This window comes from Triturus cristatus, chromosome 4_1 (genome assembly GCF_964204655.1).
Source record: "Triturus cristatus chromosome 4_1, aTriCri1.1, whole genome shotgun sequence".
NCBI lineage: Eukaryota > Metazoa > Chordata > Amphibia > Caudata > Salamandridae > Triturus > Triturus cristatus.
This window is the reverse complement of record NC_140585.1, coordinates 708,845,855-708,866,955: the sequence shown is the minus strand read 5'-3', so window position 1 is coordinate 708,866,955 and position 21,101 is coordinate 708,845,855. Positions and strand designations below refer to the sequence as shown.

At 49.1% G+C, this 21,101-nt stretch overlaps 1 protein-coding gene across 1 annotated transcript in view; it reads left to right on the top strand.

Annotated features, from left to right (window-relative positions):
• Positions 1-21,101, top strand: part of IFRD1 (interferon related developmental regulator 1) — a 138,546-nt gene that overhangs the window by 45,155 nt on the left and 72,290 nt on the right. The window contains exon 5 of the mRNA XM_085653182.1: positions 8,765-8,922. Within this exon, the coding sequence (XP_085509308.1) occupies positions 8,765-8,922 (158 nt within the window). The remainder of the gene's footprint in view (positions 1-8,764; positions 8,923-21,101) is intronic.

Genomic DNA, 21,101 nt, shown 5'->3' with positions numbered 1-21,101 from the left:
CTGCTACTTCTCCTCTCAGAGTGCCCTCCCCACTACCTCCTCCACCCCATCCCAGATCTCCGCCACCCTTACCTTATCACTCCCCGACCCCGTCCCCAGATCCGGACTTCGGGGATCCACATTATGACCCAGCGGACGCCCCAATGGACCCCACTCCACCGGGGACCCCAGACCCATGGGAAGACTACCACAACCCTGACATACCTGATATGCCTCAGGACGACCTATACCCATCCAGGCCGTCTCCTCCAGAGGACTCCTTAGGGTTTCACCACTTAGTGCAGAGAGCAGCACACTACCATGGGGTGGACATGCATAGCGAACCAGTGGAAGATGACTTCCTACTGGACACATTTGACATTCAGGACAAGTCCACGTCTATTTTGCCCATGCTTAAAGGTGTCACCAAGCATGCTGCAGAGGTGTTCAAAGACCCTGTCAGGGCCAGGGTACTGAACCCTAGAATAGAAAAAAAGTACAAGGCGGCACCCACAGACCCTGCATACATTATGGGCCCTGCTCCCTTAGATTCCCTAGTTGTCTCCACAGCTAGAAAGCGGGCTAACTCCCAGTCCTCAGGGGAAGCCCCACCGCCAGACAAGGAATCAAAACTTTTAGACGCGTCTGGCAAACGCACCGCCTCCCAAGCTGCAAAAATGTGGCGCATTGCAAATACACAAGCGCTACTTGCGCGCTATGACAGAGCACACTACGACGAACTTGAGGCTCTTATGCAGCACCTCCCTGAAAAACACAAGCGCAAGGCTCATGACCTGATACAGGAGGGTAAACTAATTACAAACACCTCCATTAAGTGTGCCCTCGATGCAGCCGACACTGCTTCTAGAGCAATAAATACCAGTGTCCTGCTTCGTCGTCATGCCTGGCTCAGGATCTCAGGGTTCAAGCCTGAAGTCCAGGCGTCCATACTAAATCACCCTTTTGACCAACAAACTCTTTGGGCCAAAGGTGGACGAAGCGTTGAAAAAGGACACAGACACAGCAAAGTCTATGGGGGCACTCCAATCACAGGCCCCTAAACGTTCCTTTCGACGCTCATCCTTTCGTAGCACAGGCAGAGGCTTCTCCACCGATAGTGCCTCTACCTCCTACAAGTCCCCTCCTCAAAATACCTTTTCAAAGGGCAACCAAAGGGGTGGTTACAGAGGCAACAACTATAAGGGCAGGGGCAAAACTAACACCACCCGTTCCGCAACCCCGCCCGCACAATGACTTCCCTTCCCTCCCCCCAGACCATCCCACTCCGGTCGGTGGCAGACTACAACAATTTATCCACTCATGGGAGTCCATAACATCGGACAAATGGGTGACCCAAATTATTCGGTCAGGGTACTGTCTCGAGCTAACATCTACCCCACCCAATATCCCACCAAGACACCGTCCAATGTCTCAAGAACATTCCACACTACTCAAACAGGAGGTGCTCTCCCTCCTCCAAAAACACGCTATAGAGCAGGTCCCCGTCAATCAGCAAAATCTAGGGGTCTACTCTCTGTATTTCCTGATACCGAAGAAAGACGGGACCCTGAGGCCCATTCTGGACCTCCGGCCTCTCAATGCATACATACATTCAGACCATTTCCACATGGTCACCCTACAACAAGTCCTCCCGCTCCTCTGTCAGGGAGACTTTCTCACTACCTTGGATCTGAAAGACGCATACTTTCACATTCCAATACACCCTTCTCACAGGAAGTACCTCAGGTTCGTGGTGGACGGTCAGCATTACCAATTCACGGTTCTCCCCTTCGGGGTCACCACCGCACCACGGGTGTTTACCAAATGCCTAGCGGTAGTAGCAGCACACCTCAGACGTCAACAGATTCACGTCTTCCCCTACTTAGACGACTGGCTGATAAAAGCCGCGTCCTACCACCAATGTGTGCAACATACAAACAGCACCATCCAACTGCTCCACCAGCTAGGCTTCACGGTGAACTACCAAAAGTCCCACCTCATACCATCTCACACAAAGCAATATCTCGGGGCCACTATAGACACCTCCAAAGGTATTGCCTATCCAAACTCAGCCAGAATCGCAAGCATACAAGCCTTGCGCAAAACATTCCTTCCTCAACACTCTCTTCCAGCAAGAGTGTTTATGAAGCTCATAGGAATGATGGCGTCTTGCATTTTCATAGTGCCCCATGCAAGACTTCACATGCGTCCACTTCAAGAGTGCCTAGCACAACAGTGGAACCAGGCCCAGGGTCAGCTGACGGATCTGGTGTTGGTGGACGGCCGCACCCATCACTCTCTGCAGTGGTGGAACACCACAAACCTTTCCAAAGGGCGGCCATTCCTGGACCCGGTTCATCAGGTGATTCTAACAGCGGACGCATCGCTCTCCGGCTGGGGAGCGCACCTCTTACACCTCACCATGCAAGGTCTATGGACGCCACAGCAAAAATCGCTCCACATCAACCATTTGGAGCTCTTGGCGATCTTTCTAGCCCTAAAATCTTTTCAAAAACAGATTTCGGGCAAAGCAGTCCTCATTCGCACAGACAACATGACTGCAATGTATTATATCCAAAAACAGGGGGGGACACACTCTCCCCAGCTCTCCCGCTTAGCCCAGAGCATATGGAGATGGGCAATTCCCCAAAACATCTTTCTCCTGGCACAGCACGTTCCAGGCGTACAAAACACCGTGGCAGATCTGCTCAGCAGACAAACGCAACAACTACACGAATGGGAACTGCATCCACAAGTTCTTCACCCATTCTTCCAACAGTGGGGGCATCCTCAGATAGACCTCTTCGCCACCCACGAAAACAAAAAATGCCCAAGCTTCGCCGCCAGATACCCACACCCATTGTCCAAGGGCAATGCGATATGGATGAACTGGTCAGGCAGATTTGCATACGCCTTTCCACCTCTCCCGCTAATTCCATTAGTGGTAAGGAAGCTACAGCAGCACTCCCTCACACTCATTCTGGTAGCCCCAACATGGGCCAGGCAGCCGTGGTACACCACACTACTACAGCTATCGGTGGTACCACATCAAAAACTGCACCTGTCCCCATGCCTCCTAACCCAGAACCATGGAGAAATCAGGCACCCGGACCCAGCTCAGCTCAACCTTGCGATCTGGCTCCTGAAATCTTAGAATTTGGATACCTTAACCTTCCCCCTGATTGCATGAACATCATCATGGAAGCCAGACGTCCTACCACTAGAGCATGCTATGCCGCAAAGTAGAAAAGATTTGTAATTTACTGCCGTAACAATACAGTCAACCCTTTAGATGCATCCATACAGCACATCATATGCTATCTGCTCCATCTTCACAGGTGTAACCTGGCATATTCATCCATACGCCTACACCTAGCAGCGATCGCTGCTTATCTACAAAACAGACAGCATTTATCACTGTTCAGATTGCCCGCTATTGAAGCCTTTATGGAAGGCCTTAAACGAGTAATTCCTCCCAGGGCACCACCTTCCCCTGTATGGAATCTAAATGTAGTTCTTACACGGCTAATGGGTCCACCCTTCGAACCAATGCATAAATGTGAGCTACAGTTCCTCACCTGGAAAACAGCTTTCCTCGTAGCTATCACTTCCCTTAGAAGGGTTGGTGAAATACAAGCGTTCACTATACAGGAACCCTTCCTACAAATACATCACAGCAAGGTCATACTTCGTACAAATCCGAAGTTTCTGCCCAAGGTCATTTCCCCCTTCCATCTCAATCAATCGGTGGAATTACCTGTCTTTTTCTCGCAACCTCAATCTGTTGCAGAGAGGGCCTTACACACACTCGATGTTAAAAGGGCTTTGCTGTACTACATACAAAGAACGCAACCCTTCAGGAAGACTAAACAATTGTTCGTTTCCTTGTCTCCACCACATAAAGGCAACCCCATCTCTAAATCAGGGATAGCTAGGTGGATTGTAAAGTGTATACAAGTTTGCTATCAAAGGCAAAAAGAACATTATCTGTTCCACCTAAAGCCCACTCTACTAGAAAGTTAGGGGCTTCTATGGCTTTTCTAGGGAACATACCCTTAGATGACATCTGCAAAGCAGCCACATGGTCAACACCGCACGCCTTCACAAAACATTACTGTGTAGATGTGCATTCCAAGCAGCAAGCTAGTGTGGGCCAGGCTGTACTAAAGACACTTTTTCAAACCACTGCAACGGATACCGGTGGTCGCCGCTAAGGTTGGGTACTGCTATATAATCTATGCTAAGTGTACAATCTGCAGCTCATATGTCTCGAACGGAATATGCTACTTACCAGTATGCATCTGTCCTTGGCATGTAGAGCTGCAGAGTTGTACACGCCCACCCGCCTCCCCGGCTACCTGTATCCGTTCCAGTCTATCTTATTTAGATACAACACACATGGGTTTCTCACTGTTATTACTACGCTCCATCATTTCCCTGTTGGCGAAAAACAATCTGAGGATGGAGCCGAAGCCCATGCGCAGTACGGACCGAAGGAGGAGTCACCGAACTCGTGACTTCCAAAGACTGTCCAAAGAACAAAAACAAACTGCAAACATCCGGGCCCAACACCAGATGGCGATCTATGCTAAGTGTACAACTCTGCAGCTCTACATGCCAAGAACAGATGCATACTGGTAAGTAGCATATTCCTTTCTGATCATTTGCAAAAGTCAGGTGTGTTACTTAAAATGATACTTATTAAAAACTTGTATTTTTCATTTCCAAGTAAAACCGTTTGCTGCATTACATGACTGAGATAGAGATCGAGATAGAGATAGACATGGAACATGCACGGGGCATGTGATTCGCTTTAGTAATCCTAATCCCAAATTTCTTCCCAGGAAAGTGTGCTTTAGTGTGCATCCTCGTCTAATCGATATTACGAGCATATACATTGTTTTCCATACAGATTGGCCCTATTAATTCGCTCTCATCCCCATCCTCACTCAGCCCAGTACTATGACCCTCTGCTGAGTCAGAGCTTGCAGCCGGCGTAACAACGGCGTTACTAAGTTCTCTCCAGACACTCAGATCGTCCATCAATTTGTCATCCCTCCTGTTTAATTTTATGTGACTCCTCCGCCAGGGCCCATTCCAGAACATTTCATCACCAATAGTCTGTTGTGGGGGAATGCTGTCCCATCCAGTGGGGGAATGCTGTCCCATCCAGGTAATGGCTGCCTTTCGTTTAGCTAACACTAAGGCCGGTTGTAAGAACCTATAGGCCATTTTACACTTCTTTGGCTTTTTAACGTATCCCAATAGGAAGGCCAATGGAGTGTCACTGATGTGGATGCGCGTGATCCAACGCAGTTCTGACATTACTTGCATCGAGTAGTCCTTGACCTTGGGGCACCACCATGCTAAGTGTATAAAGCCTGCAATATTGACATTACATCGTCGGCATGTATCAGGTCTGGGGAGTTATTTGGTTGAGTGTTTGGGGTCGCATAAGTCCTGTGAAGAAAGTTATAATGGATCAATTTAAACCGGGCATTACAAGACACTAAGGCCAGCAACAGCTGCCCACTTGCTGTGTGCCAATAGGACTTCAAGATCCGCATCCCACGCGAACATGACTTAATTAAACAGGGTGGTCGCATCCTCTCATGGCTCTGTAGAGGCGAGTTGTTGGCCTACCCCACATATCCAGTGTACTTGTCGCTTGCGGAACTGCCTAGTATGTGGGCCAAGTGTTTCGAGCAATATATGCCAGTCCTGCATAGTGTAGGTACTGCCCGTCCTAGTGTGAAAACATCGCAGGCCTGTTCATATGTAAGAAAGTACTTGGCTGGGTAACTGTCTCCCAAGGTCTCGCACCCACCCGCCCTCTAGCCAGGATTGGAAGGACATATGTTTCATCATTTGTCTGACCAGGGCTAATGTCCATAGGGGAGCTCCCGATGACAAGGAGCATATTTCAGTATCTTTTTGACTTACTGTTGCCATACATGTGCTGTATGGCGCACTGTGAATGCTTAATCCCTGCTAATTCCCAATCCCTCCTCTAGGGCCACGGGCAGACTTTCTGCTGTCGCCATTCTCGCCAGTAAGCGATTTTCAGGTGCCTCCAGCATCGAACCACCTAGTTGCATGTTGCAAGTGTGTGGCATAGTAATACAGGTTAAATTGGGGCACTTCAAGACCTTCCTTGTAATGCAGGAAGTCCGCAGAGCTACTCTATTTTGACCGGCCCATAACGAGACAAGTGCAGACTGTAGTTGTTTAAAATGCTATTGGGTTTTGGACAAGGTAATTTCTGCAACATGTATAGGCATCTGGGTAATACCACCATCTTGGAGACCGCTAGTCTTCCCGTTAAAGACGCATGTAGTGTTCCAGAAGGTTCCACAGCTTATCGAGTACTAGGTCCATATTTAGATGGAGAACATGAGTGTCTTTGTGTGACATTTGTATGCACAAGTAACAAAAGTGGGCCAGTTCCCAACGCAATCCTGGGTTCAGGAGCCTATCTATTGGTAGAGTGGTTGACTTTGCTAGGGGAAATATTGATGCTGAGACCTGAGATATCCCCAGATTATCCAGTAGTTGCAACAGCTTGGGCAGTGTCTCGTGGGGAGGCCATATGAAAAATGAAGTCGACCGCATATAGTAAGATCTGGGTACTGCTCCCCAATCTAATTCCACTATTACTTCTTGCCTCGCCCAGATCGCAAATGGCTCTATTGCTAATGCGAACAGAGACAACGGGGCTGCCCTGTCTAGTTTCTTGCTCCAGCAGCCATGTGCCAGAGGGCTTCGCCCCACTCATATTCTCGTGCATGGTTTTGCATAAAGTAACCAAAGCCACTGTCAGAACCGTGGGCCTATCCCTACAGCTTTCAGTACTCCAATAGATAACCCCACTCTACCGTATCAAACACCTTCTCCAGGTCTATCGATACAATGCTAATTCTTCATCCCTATGCTTTACTACGTGGAGTATGCAAGTCAGTCGTCGCAGATTCATACTGGTGTGCCGAGCAGGAATAATGGCACATTGATCCTTATGGTTCAACTGAGGCATGGGAGGCGCTAATTGATTGGCAAGCAGCTTACACATTATCGTAAGATCCAAATTAATTATTGTAAGTGGCCTATAGGCAGCTGGGTCTGATTTATTGCCCCCTGGTTTCAATAGCTTACAAATCTCCCCTTCCATCATGGATGGGGTTAGGATCCAGTCTTTTGTGCCTGTCAGGGCCTGGAGAAGAGGCTGCGTTGCTGAAAATGCCTTGTAGAACTCTGGTGGAAACCCGTCCTCACCTAGGCCCTTTGCCCTCGGTAGCATCTTCAGTGCCTCTCGATGTTCCGCCTGTGCTAATTGTGCGTCCAACTTGGTCACTCAGACGTTCCAGTCAAAGGAGGGGCAGTCTCTCCTGAAACTGAAGGAAGCAGTCTGGGGTAACAGCAGGGTCAACTGTAAAGACGTGCTCCTGTAAAACATTTATCATACCGGACCTAGTGCTGACCCTGGTGCTGTCAGTAACCAAATAGGTGGTTAAGGGTGGGGATTGCTCTCCTCAGTATCCATGGAAGCAACCAGCCTGTTTTATCCCCCTCCCTATGAAGAAGTCTATATTGTTTGAGTGTATATTTATCTAGGCGGTCCCACGTGTCGCCAGTTCACCTATGCAGTGTTTGTTCTTGGGGGTCGTCCTCCCATTGTGAGAGCCCACCTGTCTGCAGCTCCACCAAGGCCCTGTCACGGTCAGTTAGCTCCCACTGGAGCTGTCTCTGAATGCTGCATGTCAGACCCAGGCTCGTTTCACATAGGCTGTAACCTGTTATGTCCTTGGATTTCAAAGTGTTGCAGCAGTCCAGTTTTTACTTTTCATGAGGTTAAAATCATAACTACAGGACAGCTGCTTCCTATTTATTTTGATAATGCAAAAATGCTTTTATTTTCATTGTGCTATGTTTCAAATGCAGACCACTTACTAATCTCTATATTCGTTCTCCGGATGAGAAGGCCTTGCAGCTAAGCTCGGTCTGAGTGGCAAGCCTCCACTGTCGCGGGTTAACTTGTCAGCTGTTAACATTTTGGAATTTTTGCCTAGCTAACCTCTGTATTACCATTATACATAGGTTATTTAGATGCATTAAAAAAGCATTGGCAAAGCCAATGGTTCTGAGTTGTCTGCCAGCCTTTTTTTTTTCTTCAGTGCTTGTTTGGTTTGTCCTGGTTATTGCAAGACTTTGTTGTGGAAGTTGTGGGGTCCTTGTAAATGTAAAAAAGTAAAACCTAAAATCAAGAATATTTATTTGGCCTCAAAAGCACACATTGTATAGTAGTCCCTGGCAGTGAAGGCAACTGCTGTTTGTGGGCAGGTGCCTCTTTTGAAAGGGCAGAATGCAGTTCTCCGTGAAGTTAGCCCCAAAGGGTGAAGGTGGCTGACCCAATGCTGCATGCTGCAGTGAGCAGAAGAAAAATGTGACACAAATAAACCAATGGGTGGAGTGGGCTGGCAGAAGATTTGTACAAGTATGTCTATTGTACATATAGTTTAGCAAAATCAATAGGTCTTGGCTAATGCCACACCTAAAAAAAAAACCTTTTCCTCCATATTATGAGCATTTAATTGCATGTTGAACACACTACCCAAAATGTCTGCTTGTCTTTTGAATTTCGATTTGCTGAAGAAAGCTGTTAAATGTGCAATCAATATTTTATATGTAAATCTTCGATAATGAGCACCAAGTTTTTAAGGCACTGAATTTGGTTTGTCTGCAATTTCTGCACTTAGTCAATTACCTTGTTTTGTTTTGTTTCCTTCTCAAGGTAAACGTGAAGAACAATGCGCGGCTGCTGCACTTGCATGCCTGCTCTGTGCCCAGCTTGGACCAGGAATAGAAAGTGAGGATGTTTTTCGAACTCTCGGGCCAATTCTCAAAAATATAGTCTGTGATCGAGCAGCTAATATTCAAGCCAGACAGGCTGTAAGTATGTTTCAGCTGTGACTATTCACTGTTGTATTGAAATGAAGGCCATGGGTTGGTGTATCTACTCCTGAACATTTGAGCCTGTTGGTTGACGTAGCATCTCGACCTCCGAAATATGTCATTGTTTAACCGAATGTTCAAAGTTAAACTTTTTCTTTAAAGAAAGCCAGTTCTAGTACTTCAGCTCATTCTGCAATGATCTTTTGTGCAAAGCGTACTACTTTAAATTGAGCCTTTCTCTACACTGCTTACAAGCCATTGTAAACTTTCTGCTTAATGACCTTCAGTTTCCAGAAGGTGCCCTGCAGAGATCAGAAGTTAGTCTGTGGGTTAATCTCCCTATTCCTCCCTTTTCAGTTGGAAAGTTGACCTCTTCAAAACTTGTGCACCCACAGTTCACAGGACATTGCTCCTATGGAACAAAAGGTCTGTAGGTTTTTCCCTCTAAACACAATCTCTTGTGACCATGCCATGCCCAATAAATGTGTAGCAGCGCAACGTCTCGGAAAGAGAAGGAAAAAGGATTCAGGATTTGGTCTGTCAATGCTTGCACTCAAATAGCAGTAAAACACAATATTCATTGTCAACTATGCTTGCTAGCAGTAGAAAGTCCTACCAATCTTCCTCAAGTCAGCCCCAAGGACATTCTCAAAATGCATGGTTGTGACCTATCTCGGCAAAAATAAAATCTTTGTCTACCCATATTTGGACAACTGGTTGAGAAGGGCACAGTGAATGTTAGACAAAGTGCATGTCCGGCACAAAAGGAGTTCGACTTCACGGTCACATTAGACTGTGTGAACCTAGAAAGCTCAATCACCCCCAGTTCAAATTCTGAAGTCTCAGATCATCTCTCAATACCATTTATCAAAAAGGCCACCTGTTACATCTCTGACTCGGGGTGAATGTTTGACAATGTTAAGCATTCTGTCCATCTTTTTGTGTTGCTATTGTCGCCCTAAGTGGGAAAGTATGCACAGACGTGGGTCCTGTGCTAGTTATGCCTCTGGATTCAAGCCAGTCCGGCTGAGGGATGTTGCTCTGAACCGTCCCTGGGTGCTTGTTTTCCCATCCAGGGAGGACCTGGTCTGGCACTTCGGGTTGTACTTTTCTAATGGGGGATCCGGGTCAAGGCTGATTTTAAACTGGGGTGGCATGGTGTGAAACAAAGTGATGGATTTAACCCAAATCTGCGACCAGGGGTGAAAGGTGGACCGTGAGGGCAGTCTCCTCTCTACAAGGGTCAATGGCCACTTGCAACTTTTCAGGTACCCAATGCCAGTCTCTACGTGAGGCCACTGCTGCAATGTTGTGAACTGAAAGTTGTGAACACTGCAGCAATGCTATGAACACCAGTGGTCACAGGATCACAGCAACCAGGAAGACAGGAACTGCCAGAATACAGCACAACTGTATTTTCAGTGGTGGCTCAACTGACCATATACTCAAGGGAACAACAATTAAAGTGCCCAAGCTCCAGATCCAAATTGTATGATCCCAGTATATGTGAAATGCCCTATTGATGACTTTGTTGAATAGATTTCTGTATGCTTTTCAATTGATACCACTTATACCTTCAGTCATAAAGTTCAAAAGGTCCACCGTGACAGTGATTCACATCACTTCAAAATGACTGAGGATGGTGGTTTCCAGAGCTGCTTCACCCATTGCTCAAACCACAAGACTGCCTCGCAACCACAATCCACTGTCTAGTATAGGAAATAAAAAACCTTCACAATGAACAGTCCTTGAACTTGTCAGCATGGCTTCTGAGGTGGTACAATATGGATGCTTAAATCTACCGCCCTACTGTGAAAATTCTTGACAATCTACCAGAAGCTCTTATGCTTTCAAGTGGAAAGGAGTTGGGATTAAGTGCCTTAACGAGCATGATCCACTCTCATGCCATGTTATCCTCCTGTACTTGTTACATTTGGCACAGTCTAAACTTCAATTAGCTTTAGAGTTCACCTGGCAGTCATAACGGTTTACTGTTAGTCCAAATCAGAGGTCCTTCTCACAAGCCCAGTGTTAGATTTTTTTAAATAACTAAAAAAAAATAAAAAATCCTCCCCTCAAAAGGCCTGCTACTCCATGGGAGTTAAATCTGTCTAAAATTATTGATTCTGCTTTTGAACCTATTCATATGACCTCATTGAATCCTCTTTCGTGGAAATGTGCTTTCTTAGCTGCTATTACATTGTCAACAGGAGTAAGGTACAGGCTTTATCAGCTATTGAGCCCTGCTTGATTTTCAAACAAAACAGGTTGCTTTTAAGGATATGTCCTATTTTTCGAGCTAAAGTTATATCAGATTTTCATGTTAACCAAGCCATTTCCATACCCGTTGTCTTCCTCCATCTTCTGCTGGGAGTAGACCTCAACAAGGTCCTGAACTTTTTATTTAGATGAAATTAAAATCAAAGAGAAAAAACATTGTTTCGTAATCCTGATGCTCTACGGGCAAGATTGGAGTCTTCAAGCAGACTTTTGTTTGATGGTCTGTGTTAGACCTGGCATCATTGGCATGAGTCTCTCCTCCATTTTTTTCTGTTTGCCTCCTCTGTTTACGATGTTTTTGCTGGATTATTGCTTTGGGCACTGTGCCACTGCTGATCAGTGCCACAGTGCAAGTGCTCCCTATGCTAAATTGTTACGTTGATTGGTGTTACCATGATTGGCTTGGTTGACTTACTGTTCAGACCCTAGTCTAGTGCACTGCGTGTGCCAAGGGCGTGTAAGTTAACTGCTGCTGGTGGGCTTGCAGCACTGGTTGTGCCACCCACGGAAGCAGCGTGTAAAATATGTCTCAGGCCTGCCACCGCGGCGCCTGCGTGCAGTCCCCGACTGCCCTGTCGACTTGGCAAGGAAACCTACTTGCCAGTCTCTAAACCTTCACTTTGCCACATTTCAGACACCTCTATGGTAGGCCCTAGGGCAGGGTGCATTGTTGGTAAAAGGTAGGTCATGCCCTGATGTGTGTGGCATGACCTAATAGTGAATTACAGCCCTTTTCGTTCTTCACTATTGAAGGGCTACCTGCCTCCCATAGGCCAGAATGGGCAGACGGATTATTAACTCCATTATAATCTATCTGACTCAGGGAGCATGGTAGCAGGTCGAGTTTAGTATCCCTGAACTCGGAATTTAATAACACACCCTTTAGGATGGATGGTTTTTAAATTCTATGTTTGAAAATAGCCCTTTTAGAAGGTGGCTATTTTCTTGTCCAACTATCCACCGGTCTCTGCTGGTTTGGTGTGTGTGTCAGGGGCTGGGTGGCTCCAGAGGTCTGAATGAGTCAGTGTGGGGTGAATGGGGCGTTTACACGTAGAGTGAGGGAAGAGTAGCCTGCCCTGCCTGACACAATTCTGGCTCCACCTCCTGCTGGGCGACTGATAGCCCTGCTCCTGCCAGGGACAATACTGGCTCCGCCTCCTGCTGGGCGGCTGAGGACTCTGCCCTGCCCAGTGAATAGGCCAGGTGCCTCTGCCTGGCAACACCCACAACAAACCTGAGATGGTGGGAATCGCCCTGCTTGGACAAAGGGAACAAAGGGAAAAAGGGGTATAAGAGAAGGACCCCTGAACCAAGAACTCAGATCACTTCTGACAAGGAAACCTGTACCAAGGACAAGAAGCCTGCTGATCTAAGGACTTGCCTCCCCTTTCTGCCAGAGTGCTGTTTTGCTGTGGAGGAACCTGAAAGCCGCTTCTTTATTTTTGCCAAGGAACAAGGAGAGAGGAACTTGGTGTGTACTCTCTGAACACTTGCTAGGAAATCTCCAAGGGCTGGAAGAGTGCCAGTCTCCTGCTGAAGTCACAGGGCCAAAGGACTTCACCATTTGCTGAATTGCTGGAAAGTGTTGTTTCCAGTACACAAGGGAAAATCTGCAGTCTCGACGCCAGCAGCAACGCCAGTGAGCAGTGGGTATCGGCCCCGGCTCCAAGTGTCCCCGTCTCGACGCCGGTATCAACGCCAGTGAGGAGTGAGTATCGGCTCTGCCTCCAAGCGACCCCGTCCCGACGCCGCTGCTGATCGCATCGACTCGACGCCCTTCTCGAAGCCGTGAGCGCTGCTCCGGCCCGACATCCCTCGACGCCGCTGCGGATTGACCCGACTCCGAGGCACGACCTCGACGCCGATCTCGACGCCGTGGATCATCGTTTTCTTCGTTTCTCAAGGTACTGTACTTGTGGGGTCTGTTGCGACTCCAGGCTCGACGTAGCGCTCCTCGCGGTCAACGCCGAACCTTGGGAATCTGGTAGACTCGACGTCGTGTGACTCCTGTGGGGGTTACATTGTTGCCAAAGAACTGTGCTCAGAAGAATACTTTGCTAAAGAACTATTTGCCAAGAAGAAACCTTACTTGAACTATTATTTTTCCTTCCAAAGAGTATTTATTAAGACTGTGGTATATTTTTGTCGTTATTTGGTCTTGTGCTAAACCTTATATAAAGATCCTATTTTTATAATAACTTCTGTGTCGTGTCCATCTGTAGTGTATTCACTTTATTACTGTATGTGGTCATAAATGCTTAACACACTGCCTCTGAGATAAGCCTGTCTGCTCTGCCAAGCTACCAAGGGGGTAGCAGGGGTTATCTGAGTGTGTAATCCCCTTGCCCTGACTAGAGTTGGTTGGTCCCTATTTGTCAGAAGTGTATACCTCTGCCAACTAGAGACCGCCGGTTCTAACATTGGTGGTCAGCGGTGAGGATTTGAACTTTGCATTTATGACTCATGTGCAGTGATTAGTGTACGCTACATAGTGAAAGCAGACCATAACGCAGCCACATTCTGTTTTGGTAGGATTGCCTATTTTTGTTCTCCGCTTTCCTGGATCTGATTTTTCTTAAACACTGCCAGTTTTGACCATGGAGAATGCCAGAGCTGCTACACCTGTGGAGATTGTTGTGGGGGAATTTGATAAGGAGAAGATAGATTCCTACACGCTAAAAGATCTAAAAGGATTTTGCAAGCAGTTTAAAGTTCCTACCACAGGTCTCACAAGGAAAGACGACTTCCTCAAAGCGCTGAAGGCCTGGTTAGAGGCCAGAAATCCCTCTGATCCGGTGGTGGTACCGGAAGAGGAAGAAGAGGAGGAAGAGCCCGCAGATGGGCCAGTGTCATCTCCAGGCAGTAGTGTGTCCTCTAGGAGCCTTTCCCCCGAAGAATTAGAAGACAGGGAGAAGGAGAGGGGGTACAAGTTAGAAATGGCGAAACTTAAATTAGGAGGGCAGTTGGAATTAGAGAATGCGAGAAGCAAGAGAGAAGCTGAAATGGAGAGCAAAAGATTAGATTTTGAGAGAGAGAAATTAGCGTTTGAACGTGAGAAGATGGTGAGGGAGATGGAGCTTAAAACTAAGAGTTTAGAGTTGAATCCCTCTGGTGGCAGCACTCCATCCGTGCCTGCAGAAAGTAGGTTTTATTTTCCTAAGGATGTGATCAAAGATTACAGTAAGAATGAAGATATTAGCCAATGGTTTAAAGCGTATGAGTTAGCATTGTTGGCCCACCGGGTCCCTGAGAAGGATTGGGGAACGGGGTTGTGGAGCCGCTTACAAACGAGGGGAGAGATACCTTGTTGAGCCTTCCTGCTGAGGATAGGATGTCTTATACTCATATGAAAGATGCTTTAATGCTGAGATATGGCTTAACCCCAGAAAAGTACAGACAAACCTTTAGAGAATGTAAGAAGTTGCCTGGTACTACGTGGGTTGAATATGTGTCTTTTTTCTGCAGAACCATGGATGGTTGGATAAAGGGTAGCAAGGTTGATAGTTATGATGCTCTTTATGATTTGTTTGCTTGGGAGCACTTGTCTAATAACTGTTTTCCAGAGCTACGCCAGCACCTTGTTGACAGCAAGCTATCTAACCCTAGAAAACTTGCTGAGGAGGCGGACCGCTGGGTCAGTACCAGGGTCCACAAGGGTCCAGTGGGAGACTCAGCCAAAGGTGGGCAGGGTCCCCAGCAGAAGAGTGGGGGGGACAGGGGTAAACGGAGGGAGTTTCAGAAAGGGCCCCAAAGTAGTCCCCAAGGGAACCAAGGGAAGGGTTCCCAGCCTCCCCCTGTAAAGAAGCCAGAGGCCCCGACAGGTAAACCTGTTCACAGGGGCCCCATGACCTGCTATGCCTGTAAGCAGGTGGGACACCGTTATTATGATCCCCAGTGTCCCATGAAGGATTCGAATGCACCGCCGCGTGCACCCCCTCGTCAGGTAGCGAGTGTAGCCCTGGGAGGGGAGGAGATGGGTGCCCCCGGTGGGGGGGGTCCCGCAGAAATGTCCCTGGTCTCTTTAGGAGACGTGGAAATGGTCCCTCCAACCCCTCTGCCTAGTAACACTAAGAAATATAGGCAGTGGGTGACCATTAATGGCCATAGGGTGGAAGCTCTCAGAGACACCGGAGCGAGTGTGACAGCTGTCAAGTGTCACTTGGTGTCCAGAGAGCAGGTGGTCCCTCATGCATTCTACCCCGTTGTAGCTGCTGACAACTCACAGAGTAAGTGTGAGGTAGCTCAAGTTCCTTTTGAGTGGGGGGGGGTCTCAGGTACTCTTCAGGTTGCTGTGAGGCCCGCCATGCCTGTTGATTCTCTTGGGCAATGATTTGGAGGACTCCCCTTGGGCTAAGGTGGAGAGAAAAGCGCATCTGGAAATGTTGGGTCTGCCTGAGTGGGTGTGTGCGACCACCCGGTCCATGTCAGTCAGTAAGGGTGTTGATGGGGGCCCGGAGCCTGAAAGTATGGCCCAGGTCCCAACCGTGAAGAGAAGAGGCAGGGGGCGCGGGAAACCGTCCCCCATCGTTCCCACGGTCCAGGAGGGAGCAGACCCTGAGGGGGATGCCCTGGAACCGACAGGAGAACAAGTGGCCGAACTGGGAGACCTGCCCGAGCTGACCCATTGGCAGCAGGATGGTGGTCCCTCCAGGGAGGAATTTTGTGCTGAACAGAAAGTGTGCCCTTCTCTTGTGGGTATGAGGCAGCAGGCCTCAGCCCAAACGACAGGTGATCAGTCAGGATCACATTGGGTCTACTGGGAGAACGACCTCCTGTATAGCGAGCCTAAGGCTGCTGAACCTGGGTCAGCCCGTGTGCTGGTGGTACCCCAGCGCTTCAGAGCCTTCCTACTGGGGTTGGCTCATGACGTTCCGTTAGCTGGACATCTGGGGCAGGACAAGACCTATGACAGGCTTGTCACCCATTTTTATTGGCCTCAGATGAGAAGGGATTCAGATATCCATTGTAGGACCTGTCAAACTTGCCAGGCAAGTGGGAAAAGTGGGCGGAAGCAGAAGGCTCCCCTCCAACCTTTTCCCGTCGTCAGCACCCCCTTTGAGCGAGTGGGAATTGACATTGTGGGGCCACTGGACCCCAAGACAGCCATGGGCAACAGGTTTATCCTGGTCTTGGTGGACCATGCCACCCGGTACCCGGAAGCCATCCATCTCCGAACAGTGACGGCCCCCGTGGTGGGACGGGCACTGATGGGTGTTTTCTCCCGCATGGGGTTCCCCAGAGAGGTGGTGTCAGACCGGGGCACCAACTTCATTTCGAATTATATGAAGTCTCTGTGGAAGGAGTGTGGGGTAACCTACAAGTTTACCACTCCTTACCACCCTCAAGGTAATGGGCTGGTTGAGAGATTCAACCGGACCCTAAAAGGCATGATCATGGGTCTTGAAGAACCAATGAGGCGTAAATGGGACGTCCTCTTGCCATGCCTGCTGTTTGCTTACCGTGAGGTGCCACAGAAGTCTCTAGGGTTCAGCCCCTTTGAGCTTTTGTATGGTCACCCGGTAAGAGGACCTTTGAGTCTGGTCAAAGAAGGCTGGGAGCAATCTCCCAGGAAACCTCCCCAGGATGTATATAGTTACATGCTGGCCTTCAGGAACCAGACTCGGCGCTTCAGAGATCTTGCTCAGGCAAATCTGGAGGCCAGCCAGGAAGAGATGAAGCGGTGGTACGATCAGAATGCCACTCTGGTTGAGCTTCAACCTGGTCAGAAAGTTTGGGTCATGGCCCCGGTGGAACCTTGTGCGCTCAAGGACAGGTGGACTGGACCGTTTGAGGTTGTGGAGAAGAAGAGCGATGTCACCTACTTGGTGGACTTGAAATCTCCCAGGAACCCCTTAAGGGTCCTGCATGTCAACCGGTTAAAGCCCCACTTAGAAAGGTCCGAAGTGGGCATGCTCCTTGCCACAGATGCTGGGATGGAGGAGGAGAGTGAGCCTCTTCCTGACCTCCTGTGTGCAAAAGAAAAAGATGGGTCAGTGGATGGTGTTGTCCTCTCTGACACACTGACCCCTGAGCAGCAGCAAGATTGTCGCCATCTGTTGGTACAATTCCCTGATCTGTTCTCCTTAATCCCTGGTGTCACTCAGTGGTGTGTCCATGATGTGGACACTGGGGACAGCACTCCTGTGAGGCACAAGGCCTACAGGGTGACTGACAAGGTCAGAGCATACATCAAGGAGGAGGTCTCCAAGATGTTTGCCTTAGGGGTGGTTGAGTCCTCTAGCAGTCCTTGGGCCAGCCCAGTGGTCTTGGTCCCAAAGGCTGCAGCGCCTGGTGCTTCACCAGAACTTCGGTTCTGTGTGGATTACCGAGGACTCAATTCGGTCACCAAGACTGACGCGCACCCCATCCCCAGAGCTGATGAGCTCATCGATCGGTTGGGGGCTGCCCGGTACCTTAGTACGTTTGATCTAACGTCTGGGTACTGGCAGATCGCCTTGACTGATGGGGCAAAAGAGAGGTCTGCATTCTCCACACCAGATGGGCACTACCAGTTCCGTGTGATGCCCTTTGGGATGAAGAATGCCCCTGCCACATTCCAGAGGTTGGTTAACCAGGTATTGGCCGGGCTGGAAGATTTCAGCGCCGCCTACCTGGACGATATAGCAGTGTTCAGCGCCAGCTGGGAGGAACACTTGCGCCACCTCCAGGAAGTGTTGTTGGCCCTGCGCAGAGCAGGCCTCACAATTAAGGCTAGTAAGTGCCAGATTGGGCAGGGTTCAGTGGTGTACTTGGGGCACCAAGTAGGGAGCGGCAAGGTGGCCCCCCTGCAACCCAAGATAGATACCATCCTGGCTTGGGAACCGCCCAAAACCCAGACTCAGGTGAGAGCCTTCTTGGGTCTCACGGGTTACTACAGGAGGTTTGTCAAGGGGTATGGCAACATTGTGCACCCCTTGACCTCGCTGACTTCCAGGAAGCAGCCGAGACTTGTGATCTGGACTGACGCCTGTCAGAAAGCCTTCGACACCCTGAAAACTGCAATGTGTACAGCACCGGTCCTCCAGGCACCCGACTTTTCAAAAGAATTCATTGTCCAGACGGACGCTTCAGAGCATGGTGTGGGGGCTGTTCTAGCACAGATGAATGAGGAGGGCCGAGACTTACCTGTAGCCTTCATCAGCCGGAGGTTACTTCCCAGGGAACAAAGGTGGAGTGCGATAGAGCGTGAGGCATTTGCTGTGGTCTGGGCGCTGAAGAAGCTAAGACCCTACTTGTTTGGGTCTCACTTCCGGGTTCAGACGGACCACAGGCCCCTCAGATGGTTAATGCAGATGAGGGGTGAGAACCCAAAGCTGTTGAGGTGGTCCATTTCCCTACAGGGGATGGACTTTACGGTGGAACACCGCCCTGGTACAGATCACGCCAATGCTGATGGTCTGTCCAGATTTTTCCGCCTTAGTGATGAGGACTCCCTGGGTGAAGGGTAGTTCTCCCCACATTTCAGCTGGAGGGGACACGTGTTAGACCTGGCATCATTGGCATGAGTCTCTCCTCCATTTTTTTCTGTTTGCCTCCTCTGTTTACGATGTTTTTGCTGGATTATTGCTTTGGGCACTGTGCCACTGCTGATCAGTGCCACAGTGCAAGTGCTCCCTATGCTAAATTGTTACGTTGATTGGTGTTACCATGATTGGCTTGGTTGACTTACTGTTCAGACCCTAGTCTAGTGCACTGCGTGTGCCAAGGGCGTGTAAGTTAACTGCTGCTGGTGGGCTTGCAGCACTGGTTGTGCCACCCACGGAAGCAGCGTGTAAAATGTCTCAGGCCTGCCACCGCGGCGCCTGCGTGCAGTCCCCGACTGCCCTGTCGACTTGGCAAGGAAACCTACTTGCCAGTCTCTAAACCTTCACTTTGCCACATTTCAGACACCTCTATGGTAGGCCCTAGGGCAGGGTGCATTGTTGGTAAAAGGTAGGTCATGCCCTGATGTGTGTGGCATGACCTAATAGTGAATTACAGCCCTTTTCGTTCTTCACTATTGAAGGGCTACCTGCCTCCCATAGGCCAGAATGGGCAGACGGATTATTAACTCCATTATAATCTATCTGACTCAGGGAGCATGGTAGCAGGTCGAGTTTAGTATCCCTGAACTCGGAATTTAATAACACACCCTTTAGGATGGATGGTTTTTAAATTCTATGTTTGAAAATAGCCCTTTTAGAAGGTGGCTATTTTCTTGTCCAACTATCCACCGGTCTCTGCTGGTTTGGTGTGTGTGTCAGGGGCTGGGTGGCTCCAGAGGTCTGAATGAGTCAGTGTGGGGTGAATGGGGCGTTTACACGTAGAGTGAGGGAAGAGTAGCCTGCCCTGCCTGACACAATTCTGGCTCCACCTCCTGCTGGGCGACTGATAGCCCTGCTCCTGCCAGGGACAATACTGGCTCCGCCTCCTGCTGGGCGGCTGAGGACTCTGCCCTGCCCAGTGAATAGGCCAGGTGCCTCTGCCTGGCAACACCCACAACAAACCTGAGATGGTGGGAATCGCCCTGCTTGGACAAAGGGAACAAAGGGAAAAAGGGGTATAAGAGAAGGACCCCTGAACCAAGAACTCAGATCACTTCTGACAAGGAAACCTGTACCAAGGACAAGAAGCCTGCTGATCTAAGGACTTGCCTCCCCTTTCTGCCAGAGTGCTGTTTTGCTGTGGAGGAACCTGAAAGCCGCTTCTTTATTTTTGCCAAGGAACAAGGAGAGAGGAACTTGGTGTGTACTCTCTGAACACTTGCTAGGAAATCTCCAAGGGCTGGAAGAGTGCCAGTCTCCTGCTGAAGTCACAGGGCCAAAGGACTTCACCATTTGCTGAATTGCTGGAAAGTGTTGTTTCCAGTACACAAGGGAAAATCTGCAGTCTCGACGCCAGCAGCAACGCCAGTGAGCAGTGGGTATCGGCCCCGGCTCCAAGTGTCCCCGTCTCGACGCCGGTATCAACGCCAGTGAGGAGTGAGTATCGGCTCTGCCTCCAAGCGACCCCGTCCCGACGCCGCTGCTGATCGCATCGACTCGACGCCCTTCTCGACGCCGTGAGCGCTGCTCCGGCCCGACATCCCTCGACACCGCTGCGGATTGACCCGACTCCGAGGCACGACCTCGACGCCGATCTCGACGCCGTGGATCATCGTTTTCTTCGTTTCTCAAGGTACTGTACTTGTGGGGTCTGTTGCGACTCCAGGCTCGACGTAGCGCTCCTCGCGGTCAACGCCGAACCTTGGGAATCTGGTAGACTCGACGTCGTGTGACTCCTGTGGGGGTTACATTGTTGCCAAAGAACTGTGCTCAGAAGAATACTTTGCTAAAGAACTATTTGCCAAGAAGAAACCTTACTTGAACTATTATTTTTCCTTCCAAAGAGTATTTATTAAGACTGTGGTATATTTTTGTCGTTATTTGGTCTTGTGCTAAACCTTATATAAAGATCCTATTTTTATAATAACTTCTGTGTCGTGTCCATCTGTAGTGTATTCACTTTATTACTGTATGTGGTCATAAATGCTTAACACACTGCCTCTGAGATAAGCCTGTCTGCTCTGCCAAGCTACCAAGGGGGTAGCAGGGGTTATCTGAGTGTGTAATCCCCTTGCCCTGACTAGAGTTGGTTGGTCCCTATTTGTCAGAAGTGTATACCTCTGCCAACTAGAGACCGCCGGTTCTAACAGTCTGTCTCCTGCATTACAACTTACCAGACTCGCAGCCTGGTCCCGCTAGTTGGAATGCACCTCTGTGCCCCCTATGTAGTCCGCTACAAAGAAGCCTGCAGTGCTCTTGGGATCCTGATGTGCTTGTGCAGTGCCAGTCATTGGACATTATTGGGATACTTTGTTTGCTTTTCCCGGTTATTAGGAAATGTGTTCTTTTTTGACATTTTGTTTTATAAGTTTT